Genomic DNA, 12547 nt, shown 5'->3' on the forward strand with positions numbered 1-12547 from the left:
GAAAGTCTGAGTGTGTTTTATGAAATCAAGAAAGTGACATGGAAGTTCACTGTTTTTCTTTTCTTGTATGAAGAAAGCAGTGACTGTATGTGTGTTTGTGTGGGGAGCACAAAGAAAGCAGGGGGTTTTGTGAACAGCTCTAGCTCTTTTCAGTAGAGATTCATTAATACTCACAATAAAGGTGTAGTTTGAACATTGTTATTCCCCCATCTTGTTGCCTGGAATAAAAAAAACAAAAACAACAACAAAAAAAAAAACCTAAAAAGAAAAATCACCGAAAAAACCCCAGCCAAAATCCCCACAAAAAACTCACGCACACGCTACAGAGACTATAGAGTGTGTCTATGTGTGCAAAATATTTGATACATATAGGGTAGGAGAAAAAATAGTCTGCTGAAATTTGCTGCTGCAGTCCTTAATGCTCTGTGCTCTGTATTTATGTTATGTCGTGCAGCAAGCACAGATTTCTTGGAGAACATTTTCCCTTCGAGAAAATTGTGTGACAGATTTTAAATCAAAAAACCCCCAAAACTTAGGTCTGTGACATTTTCCTACACACACTAATATGAGACAGATTACCTATAATATATAATGGCTGTTTCATTTGATAAATGGTGGTTGAAATCTATATGCAGATAATGCAGATTGTCTTTTTCAAGCTGGATCTGTAGAGGAACTTGTGCCAGGCACTTCGGAGTGGTATTAAGTTTGGCTCTGCTGTGAAAAGAATTGGCTGCTTTTCCTTCTGACACTTTGCAAGTCATGATGGATGGGAGGCAGGGAAGTAGGCATACAAGGATTTAAAAAGAGTAAATAATATTATGCAAAGTAGTTTAGGATCAAAGCTTTGTTTCTTGTCTGACCATTGAAAAGCTTCCATAATCCATGAGTAACAGGGCCTGCTTTCAAAAATGACTTTAAATCTTTAATCAAATTTTACATTTTATAGACTGTATGTACATATTTTGAAAGAAAATTGGTGTTGTGAGCTTGATTACAAACTCCAAAGAGTAAGAATGTTTTTTGCAGCATCTGAATGTGTGTTAAGAGTGTGCCAAATTATTGGATTGAAATGGAGTGGGATAGTAGAAGCACAGTCTGGTGTTACAGATGGAATTATAAATGTGCTAAATTTACTTGCCAAACAAGCTATTAAATATATATTTGTAAAAACATATGGTGTACTATAATGAATTTAATGAAGAATTGTGTCTTAAAGGAGGTCAATCAAATTCCATTATGCAGTGTTTTTGTCAGAGTCTGTGAAAGACGACTGTTGGATAACTAGAGCTTTATTTTGAAGTAAAAAAATTTGTGCACAGTAGACAAATCATCTATTTTGAAAACTTAGTCAATATAGGAGCTGACTCTTTATCTGTGAACTCTATTTAGATTATTCATCAGTAATCAAGAGATAAAGTTTGTTAAGTTAGAAAGGGTTTGGAGGGGTGAGGAGTGGAAGAAATTTTACAGTGTTCTTTTGAGACTAAAAAGACAGACCAGTTTTACGTGAAGTATTGAATTTCATTAAGACACGATAAGTAATTTGATATATTTCCATTTCTCCGCAGCAGAAAAAGTGCCCATAGAAAAAAGTAAAATAATTTACTTGAATTAGGATTGCTACTGCAAATTAATTCAGAAAGAGATGAAGGCATGTAGTTTTAAACTAAAGATGGAAATCACTGTGCTATTCCTGCAGTTGCCAATTACCTTTTAAAAATACTTGTATTGAATTAAAAAAAAAAAAAAAAAAAAGCTTTGTGAATATAACTTTAATTCCCAGATACAGTATGTTGCTTCTTGGCTGATAAAAGCATAGACAAGAAACATATGAATTCAAAAAAACCAAATGTTGCTTACTAGAAGGATTTACAAAACAAGCATTTATTATAACCTCAAGAGAAAAATCATACTTTATCAGTGGTCTGTATTTAAATGTCTAGCTCGCTGTTTTCATTGTGTATTTCTCTTTAATGGATTAAAGTATTTTATGCTAAATAGTATGCAGTAGGAATAGCTATCCTGATAAAACTTTTTTTACATCAAGGCTTCAAAATTTCAACAAAGTTTAAACATTATTTAGATATAACAATTATTTTACAAAGACTACTTTTAACATGAGCAGGCCACCCACAGTGTTGACTAGAGAAAATGGCATGCAAGCCACCCAGCGAGACTGATGTAATTTTTTTCATCTTTGCTTAAAGTATAGTCACTAGACCAGATAATGTAGAAACTTCTACACGCAATGATCAAAAAGGCTAAAACAGTTCCACTTTTTTTTTTTTTTTTGTTAATTAAAAATGAGTCACAAGTTGAAAAGTGCAAATAATGGCGTGCAATGTAAATCTTCCCTACTATAAATGAAATTCTGTTTTTCTGTGTTAGGAAATGAGCCTTGTTACAAAACAGAATGCTTTTTACTCTGGATAGAAAAGGTTTTAAGGCTTTTTAAAATGGTTTTTTTTTTTGAAGAATATTCACAGATATTATAGAAACTTAATTGCACAAAATTGTTGACCAAGGTTTGATCCTGTATGCAATGAAGACAGTAAGACATTTAATGCAATGTGAAGACAGTTTATAGTCATTCTGCTACAGTCATCCGCTAGTTAGACTTTTTTTTTTCCGTCATGTTGTTGGCTTAATCATTGGTACTTTTAAGTGACTCTATTAAATACCAAATATTGTTAATAACTTTGAGGACTTAATTTGAAAACAAAAAAATTGTTTGCAAAACCCAAAGATAACTCTTAAAACTATGACATTAACATAATGAAATTATACTTTTCTAAAAAGAAAACTTTCTGTGACTTTGTCCATATCCTGAGGTGCATAATTTAGTTGTAAAATGTAGATGTGGAGCCAAAGCAAACTGTAAAATATCTGCTGCAAAGTTAAGCATTTGAAATAGGGAAGAGTGATTGTTTTTAATTGCACAAGGGTCTTACCGCATTAAAATGCTAAGTGGTTCACTTTGAAATAGTGTTTCATCAGTTGTAAAATGTTAACACAGTTGAACAGAAAACTATAAAAATTAAGCAATAGTTACTCATTTGCTCTAAAAAAACTTGAATGACTCATTAAAATGAAGAAAATCTGTGTGTCATTTGAACTGATTTACTTTTTCTTATTTTCATCCTTTGAAAAATAGGAGCCAGTAATACAGCAGATACTTTATTCCAAGAAGTGCTGGGTCGCAAGGACAAAGCTGATTCAACAAGAAACGCACTTAATGTTCTTCAGCGTTTTAAATTTCTTTTCAACCTTCCCTTGAATATTGAAAGGAATATCCAGAAGGTATAATCCTTTGAAAATACTTTTCTATTTGCTGAAATTAGTCTGTTACCTTTTTCTTGAAAAGTATAAGTGTTTATTGTTTGTTTGTGTTTGTTTTTTTTTTTTAAGGGTGATTATGATGTGGTAATTAATGACTACGAAAAAGCCAAGTCACTCTTTGGAAAGACAGAGGTTCAAGTATTCAAAAAATGTAAGATACGATTTCTGTCATTTGCTACTTTTCTTTTTTTTTTTTTTAATGTAAAGTCTGAAAAGCACATAGTAGTCTGAAGAGCTTTATTTGGGTTTTATATGGATTTTAATCCATAAAAATTACAGATTTATAGGAACCAGTTACTCTAAACAATATTTTTGGCAAGTTTTCTGAGTGAGGTATATACTACAAATCATGAAATCACAGCCAATTTTATTTATTTATTAAGACTTGGTATTACTGAACATTTAAAAAGTTTACAGTAATTAAAATGTGACTTCAAGTATCTCTCACTGCATATTGTTGGCAAGACTTCAAAGTCCAATTTTCTGGTTTTGTAGAACTGTCAAATATCAAAACTTTCTGATGGCTTGTTATAAAATGAGTTTTATTGATTTCCACGTTAACTTCAGAAGCGTCTGTTGTCCTAGAAAAATAACATAATTTTCAGTTCATATCACTGCTAAAGGCACACATTGAATTTATTTCCTCTCCCTACTCCTAGATTATGCTGAAGTTGAAACCAGAATTGAAGCTTTAAGAGAACTTCTGTTGGATAAGCTTCTTGAAACTCCATCAACTTTGCATGATCAGAAACGATATATAAGGTAATCATTTGACTAGTGTCTTCATCAGACATATAGTGTTAAATGTCTATTTAAATCTGTTTCCTAAATAGGGTAGTGACTACTTTTTGCTGTGCTTAAAATACTAATTTTAAAGCTGTAAGCTAGAGTATATTGAGATTTTATGATTATATAAATGATGGCAATGGATTGGTTCTTGATTGTTTATTGAAAGATTGAAAATCAGTTCTTGAATGAGAGCAATTTAACAAAAGATAATTGAGACTGAATTTATTTTTTTAAATCTTTAAGGCATGTTTAGATTCTGTTGCTTCCTCTAATCCGTTATACTGCGAACTATGTCTGAAATGATCACTCACAGGTTGCAGATCTCAAAATAGATTCCTTATTAACTTGTCTTACACTTCAGCTTGACTTGGTGTTGAAATGGAATCATCCTGAGTCAGATAATAGGGAGATTTTAATCCAGATTGTCATTTCAATTTGGCTTTGGCTCTTTTATTACTCATTACTCAGTCTAACTGATGTAGTTCCTTTATATTTTGTGAACGTGAACCAGTTCCCTAGTTTTCCTTAAAATTCCTAGGTTTTCTATCATTCACAAAGCTGATGTTGAAGTCTGTTGTAGGCATACTGACATAAGTTGCTTGGACCTTTTTCTACTAGTAGACCTTAGCCTGCTTTGCAGTCCTTGGAAACAAACTTTAACATTTGATGGCTTTACTTAGAAAGCTTTTGAGTTTTGGGTGTTATTAGGGCTCCTAGTGTGGCTTGACATTCTCAATGCTTTTTACAGTTGTCTTAATAGATGTAGACCAAATGTGGTGTGTGAAAAGCATTCTTAAAATTCTAATGCCTGCCTGAGGTCATCAATACTTTATATGCTCACCAGGCCCAGTCACACAGGTCTGTGTATAGTATTGTATCTTAGGTCCCTTTACGTTATGTTAGTCTGAGGGAATAACCAGTGTACATCTATGTAGAGTGCTTCTCATTCTTCTGGGTGCTATAGAAATACTGCCAATATTCCAATATATAAAATATTGGAAATGCATTTTAAGCCTTTTTTGTTTCTGAGGAAGACACTGCTGTTTCCTTTCTATGTCAGTCACGAAAACCTTAAAGAGCAGCTTCTTTATTTAAGCCAGGTTTTATGACCTCCTCTAAAAATTCTTTGGAAGAATCAGAGCTGTATATGTGTCTGATTCTGAGGTGGGTTTTTTCCTGGTTTTGGGGGGGGTTTTGTCTGTTTTGGTTTGTTTTTTTTTCTTTTTTTTTTCTTTAGTTTTTCTCTAGCTCCTTACCTTGAGGTATTGAACCTTTACAAATATCCCAGCTTATGTTAAAACAGGCTGTGTTAATGTAACTACCAAATGCATTTCACGTGTAGAACAGTATAATGAGGAGTGCCGGGATTGGAGTGATGTGAAATAATTTAGTTCTAATCAATTAACAGAATCCCAGCATACAAAGTGATTAAATTAGTGTCATTACTCTGGATGTGCTAATGTGGTTATACTAATGTAAATTTTCTGGAGGCAAGGTGTGAAGAAAGCTTTCTTTAGAGCACTTCAGCTAAGAGGAAATTAACAAAATCCTAATTGTAAAATTATTTGCATAAAACCTGCTATTTTTAAGAGGTTTTTTCTTCCTTGATGTGTTTGTTTTGTATGTCTCCAATGTCTAAGGCTGACCAAGATGTGAAATACTGTGGTTTTCCCCCTCAGATGTTCAATGTTTATCTTCATAATTAGGCTTCAATTTATATTTTCCTCCCATTTTATTACAGTTTTTATACTATTTAGAAACAATTTACTATATCACTTAACAGCCAAGTAGGTGTATTTTTTCCAAGACCAGTGGTAATTTTTATTTTTTTTTAATTTTGTGTCTAAGCAAAGACTGAAGTCCCCCTTAACACTGAGGAGGGACTTGAGCTCATAATTTATAAATGTCATCCTGTCAAAATGGTTGGTTATGTAATGTTCTCATCCATCCAACCAATCCTACTTTGACAGTTTATTTTTTGTTCAAATACTACAGATCGTTCTCAAAGAAGACAGAATTTTGCAACACAGTCCTAATTAACATTAGTTATTATTATAGTAATACAGCTTTTGTGAAGGAGTTGAACGTTCACTGCACTGCTTAAGATAAGCTTTTTGAAAATTGTCTTGAATGCCATACATTAGACTATATTACTTCTGTGTTCTCTTCAAAATCACAACAGCAGACTTCTAATACTCCTCTGTCCCCAAAGATAGAGTGTTTTGCTTCTGTGTATTAGAAGCCACAATCTTTTTCATTATCTCTCCCATCTTTCCCCCCTCTTTATTTTTTCAGATTGTGTGTGCACATTTTAATGTAAAAAAACCAGCCAAACAAAAAAAAAAAACCTAAAAAAAACCCCTCCCACCAAAACCAAAACAACCAGGAGCTTGGTTTACATTTGTTTGTGCATGCATGTGCTAAAATTAATGAGCTGCCAAAAACTAATTCCTTCTGTACTTACTTGTTAAGGTTACGTGATGATACAATCAGGATATATAGAGTGGGAAGAAAAATACCATATTTTATGTGCTTGAGATGTCATCACTGATTCCAAGTGAAACATGAAGTACTGAATGCAACCTTAGCAGATAGAGAGCTTGGTTTCCCAAGTACTTTACTAGAGGCACAACTGAAAATATATATTAAAATGATATTAAATAGATATGGTTTTATTTATTTACAACAGTTTTTTGATGGAATTTTACTTCACTTAAATGAGAAAGGGAGAGTGCAGAGCTTGTGTTTGCATCAGGTATGAGTGTATCTTAACTATTCTTGAATTTTTAAAATTATGTTTTAAGAAAAAAGTATTTCTTAGTATATCTTTGGTCTGTTTTTTTAATGAGGCTTTCAGTGTGTTAAGTCAGAGCTGTGATTTTTGGACTGGGTTTTACAGATATCTTTCTGATCTTCATGCGCCTGGGGACCCTGCTTGGCAGTGCATTGGTGCTCAACATCAGTGGATTCTGCAGCTCATGCACAACTGTAAGGAGAGCTATGTTAAAGAACAAAAAGGCAAGGATGTATTTTTGTTTTATATATATTAGACACTTAGGAATTTGGCATTGCCTTTTATTTGACAAGCTTTACTGTACAAATGATATTTGGGGTTTTTTCCCATCAATTTTCATAGCTTTTTACGAAGTTGAATACTGACTTGTATTTTTTTCTTTATTCTATTATAAAAACAAAACGGCAGTTGGAGTTTTCTTTTGTTTAACTTAAAACTTTTAACCTCTTTACATGGGAAAAGCATTACATTTCAATCATTTATCTGAAGTTTACTGTCCTTTCAAAATACTTCTTTGAGGTCACATGAAGTTTGGATTGTTGTCTGAATCTGCCAGTTAGATTTCTTTGTCGCAAGATATGCCCTTAGCATATGGGCATGCAGGGCCTTGTGGATACATAGTGGGATAATATGTAATTTCTTGATACGCAGTGAATGATAATACACTGTTCTCTTGTTCTTCGTTTGTGTGCAGTTTCAAAATTCAGATTATACTGTTTGGACCACAGACCTGTGAGGTGGACAAATAAGATGTTTAGACAATATTATAGTAAGACAAATAAGAATACTTAGTTGCATTTGTCTTTGCCAGTGTTGCTCCTCGAAGAAACATGCACTCACAGGTATTGCTGACAGCAACTTAGCTACCAGTTAACATAGTCTATCACATTAGTTTATGTTCAAAAGGGAGTACATGGGAGGCTATTGGCCTGTCATTTCTAGTAGTAAATTCTGAAAACTGTATTTTTAAATTAGAAAATGACAAGTAGTGCCTTGTTTCTCAAGAAGTCTTATCGAGTTTGCTACTGTTTCTGAAATGAGTAGGCATATTGGAATCTGGCATCTCTTGGCTTGTAGGTAACTCGTATGTTTACTGTTAGTGCATGTATATCCCAAACCAAATAACCTGCTCTTTTCTGAGAAACCACAAAAATTTTACTGAGTTGGAACTGCTACAGAAATGTGCTGTAAAATTGCTGCAGGAGGCTTAAACTCTCTTTAGCAGAGGTTATGACATCAGGTGTAGAGTTCACAGGGTGCATCCTATATGACAGTGATGTCAGTCAGTTTTAGCTTAAAGCACGCACAGATCATCTTTGTTCCACAACATGGTGTGGAGTGCCATGGGCACAGCTAGAACACCAAGTTGATTTCTTGGCTTTTTGGTTAAAATCTAGAACATTTCCAAAACCTCCTCATCCTCCTTCCCTCCTCGTCAAAATCCTGAGAGACCACTGCCACCACCCCACCCTCCCTCAAACATACTGCTATCCGAAGCAAAACTCACTTGTAAAAACAACCACGGTTCACAATTCTAATTTCTTTTTCTCTGCTCATTTGCATAAATGTTAGCTGGCTCCCAGCTTCTTAGCAAGAAAAATAGAGACGTGAAGATACTAACAGCTTGCGACTGTTTTTGTTGTAGTAGTCTATATAATTGATATGCATGCTCCAATAAATGAAGGGAAAATGTGTCTAAATTCCAAGGCTTGTCTCAAAAATATCAACCTGTTTGGTGGTTTTCTTGCAACAAATCTCCCCTCAGCCTTAATATCAAAGGGGCTAATATGTTAGCAGCTTTGCTTGGCTCACAGAAGAGGGAATTTAAGTAACTTGAATGCCCAGTAAATGCATGTCTAAATAGTTAACACTTAGTGCATATAGGAAACAAATGTTAATATATTATCACTTTTATTAAAGAGCTCATCAAATTTCAGTAGTTTTCTTCCAGCCTTTTATGTGGTCCTTACTAATGTAGTGTTTGTACAGATTGTAAAATACTCGAGAATTGATCCATGTTGAGGGAATTTCTCTCTTAGTATCTAGTAGGACAAAGGAATGTTGGTAAACATGTTTTTTACTTTCCATAGATCTTTAGTTTTGGCATATAACAGACAGGAGAAGGAAAAAAAGAAAACTTGGAAGAATTGGTGTTAACTGCCAAGTAGAAAAATGCTGATTGTGATCAGAGACATGGAATGTATTTTAATCTACTTTAATAGATGTATGCTTTTCAAACAGGAAAATATGGGCTTTCACTCAGATATCAAATTGGTTATGCAAGACTGAGGAATCTCATCAACTTTAAGTTGGAAATGTGGTTTATATATTCATAAATTCACAGGCTATTTTTAGGAGAAAACAGTAATAAATTTTCAAACATCAAAGTCCTCAATTTAAAGCATGCTTCCAAAAAAGATTATTTTGTATATTAAGCATTTGAAGGAAGAGGTGAGTCGTAAGGTTGATACTTTAATGAAGAAGGCATTACATCTTTTTCTAGACTTCCCTTTTCAACAGGGATAATGGACATTGTTTCTAGCAGATGTTAGTCTTCCTATTGTGGGTGCTGGATTAGGCAGACAGCAATTACATACAGTTCCACCTCGAACTTACCAACAATTTCTGGCTATTCTTAGCTTAGTTCTTCTGCTGACTGTGAATCTGTGGGTTCAAACTGACTGAGTCAAAACTTTTCAGCATAGTAAACTTAAACCCCAGTAGCAGATTGTATCTACTTTTGCACAATTTTTCAGGTTTCAACTGAGTTAGTGCCAAAGCATTTTGCTGCTGTTTTATTAGTTTTCAAGGTAGAGCTGTGCCCACATGAATTTTACTACCCAAAATGGAGTTGGAATTAGATGAAAGCCTTTGCTTTTCTTACCTGGAAAAGTCTTTATTGAAAACTCTGTTAGACATGATGGGATTTTTGTAGCTGATTGTCAAACAGTAAATATTATCAAAGAACTTATTTGCTGGACTTGATGTATTCATGAAGGGAAGGTTAAGATTGCAATTATTTGCTAAACAAGCTAAAACCCAAACCTAAAGAGAGCTTACTCCAAATTCAATCATTAATATGACAAGCCAACAGTGTACTAAGTGGGACAAAATTATTCCAGCTGTCCCCATACTATTAGGAGATTGACCCTTTAGTCATTACAACTGAAATAATTTCATTTTCCTATATAGATATAGCATCTTCTCTTATCTTCTTTAAGAGATTTAGTGATGCATGATCTCATTCGGGCCACTAGTAATGGCAATCGGGACAAATCCGCAATACTGATAAGAATTAAATCTACTCTTCTGTGTCCTCTGTAGGTTCCTTATCTTTGTCTGATGATTGCTCTCTGTACTTTCAAGGGTCTTCTAAGCATAGTTGAAGAGTGGCGTGAGCTAATATACATGCTGAGGTGGTTGAAGGCGCTATCAGAAAATTTGTGTATTACAGATGTGTTTAAATACATGTTTATTTGGATTTTATATCTAAGTATATACTTTTTATCTAACTGTGAATACTTCACTCTCAGTAGTATTAACACATGAAAAGTTTTGATTATTTTTTTAAAAAAGCCTCTGTGCTTGGATGTTACTAGAGTTTAACTCCATTTTGTAGAAATACTCTGCAGTTGTAAGCATGTCCTAGAACTGTAAAGTATCATAGCATAATACAATCTCTGATGCAGCCGGAAAGAAGAAGCTGTGGCAAGATTACAGGGCTGCAATGGTCTTTGAGTTCTCTCCTGGAATTTGTTTCAGGGGTTAGCAGAAGTCCTGTGTGTTTCAAATTCTGGTTTTAGTTAATACAATTTGTGTTACTATTATTTCTAAAAGCTGAAAGGTATATCAAGCTGTGCTAGGCTTTGTCAAGTAATTTGGCAGTGTGGCTTTTAAAGGCTGACAACTACCAACAGCAAATTATTCAATTGGATATTTCCTTTGACTTTAATAGACAGTTATTAATTGTGAAAGATGAAGTAATCTGATCATTAGTTAGTTGGTTTCATTTATTTCAACAGGTACAAGTAGGATGGGAAATTTTCTCAAGTCCTGTGTATGAAGTACTTTACAGCAGCATTTTGGATTTCCCTTGAGGAATATCTCTGTATCTGTATTAATGTATTGTTTCCCCTCAGGCTTAAACAACCCTGTTGGTTTGCTGATTAGTCTTGAATTACGTAGATTAATGTTTCAACATGCTCAGATATGTCTGTTGTTACTCACCCATCATTGCCTGTCTACCTCTTCCTCTGTATAACCATAGTAGGTATTCCTCATTTGTAAGGTTAAAAAAAAAATAATACAGTCAGATGAATTTCATATTATGAGAAGCTGTTGGAATCCAAGTCCACATGTTTTAAGGAGTGAGTGAATATGTGTATATGACAGCAGATCAAAATTTCTCCTGCTCTGAAGTACTCTGAAGTATGGGCAGCCAGGACAAAGAGACCAAACAGCATAGCCAAAGGCATAATGGAAGCACGAGGCAGTACAGGGGATGCACAAATCCTAAAACTCCTGTGCTTGTGTCCTTACATTAAGCCATTCTCCTGCTTCTGTGGTAGTCCGAATCTTAAATTCAAGTTGCAGCTGTAGATTTGGGACCCACATGCAATTGGCTGGTGCTCTTGCTCTGCTGACATAGTGATGTTTGTAAATATATGGATTTATTAACTTTTTATGGTTGACATGTAATGTTTATTTGCCTTCCTAATGGAATTGGCAGTTGTGCTCTTCTATTGGTTTTTTTGCAACCTTTTTTTTTATTGTTATGAAGTTATTTCCTGAAGCATGATGGATTCCTTTTATAAACTTGATAGCATCCCACCATTGCTGCCCACTGGAAAGACCTGAAGTAGGTAAAGCCAGTTTGCTGCTGTTACTTAGTACATAGATACATTAGAGGGAAATGCATGAGACTGAATAGACAGAAAAAAGAACATTTTTTTGAAGGCTATGAATATAAAGCTTAACATTGGAATAGCACAATGCTCACTCAAAACAGTATTTCTTAAATCTCTAGCAAGAGATAGTTGAATGATAAACTGAATTGTGCTGGTATTTTATGCCTTGTATTGGCTAAAGTCTGAATTACTTAATATGAACTTTGAACTTAGTTTTCAGAAGTTTAGGGACTTTCAAACCTGGTACCTGGATAGTAAATTATTTCCTTCAATTAAGATTTTACATATTTGTAAATTTTAACTTTATTTGGCAATTCCCCTATTATTAGGGCATAATTGTAGTTTTTCACTATGGTTTATGCTTCCCAGACTTGTTGGAGTACAGGAAACGTGGGGGATATAATGATATAAAATGACATGAAAATAAATGTAAATAAATGAGGTTTAGTTTAAAATTTGCCTGGGGCCCTGGGCAGATAGCCAAAATGAGTTAAGCGATGGGGTTCTTAACACGAGTATCAGGGAAAGAAGCTATGGAGGTTAAGACCATTTTCTGTGTGGCCAATGGTTATTTGCTTAGACTTTAATGGTGGCTTAGTAGATTTCATGATCCTTTGAGCTAAAATGGATAAGGACTAATCCAGTTATCATCAAACTGACTGAAAGTCTTCATTTCTTAACAGGTCTTTCTGTGGTATTATGTAACTTCATTGCA

At 34.1% G+C, this 12547-nt stretch overlaps 1 protein-coding gene across 1 annotated transcript in view; it reads left to right on the forward strand.

Moving 5' to 3' along the window:
- EXOC2 (exocyst complex component 2) overlaps positions 1-12547 on the forward strand; it is a gene marked incomplete at its 5' end in the record, with an annotated part of 101245 nt that overhangs the window by 18955 nt on the left and 69743 nt on the right. The window contains 4 exons of the mRNA XM_010164373.1: positions 3158-3303; positions 3412-3493; positions 4002-4104; positions 7031-7149. Coding sequence (XP_010162675.1) covers positions 3158-3303; positions 3412-3493; positions 4002-4104; positions 7031-7149 — 450 coding nt within the window. The remainder of the gene's footprint in view (positions 1-3157; positions 3304-3411; positions 3494-4001; positions 4105-7030; positions 7150-12547) is intronic.

The sequence above is a fragment of the Antrostomus carolinensis genome, unplaced genomic scaffold (genome assembly GCF_000700745.2).
Source record: "Antrostomus carolinensis isolate BGI_N321 unplaced genomic scaffold, ASM70074v2 scaffold3263, whole genome shotgun sequence".
NCBI classification, from domain to species: domain Eukaryota; kingdom Metazoa; phylum Chordata; class Aves; order Caprimulgiformes; family Caprimulgidae; genus Antrostomus; species Antrostomus carolinensis.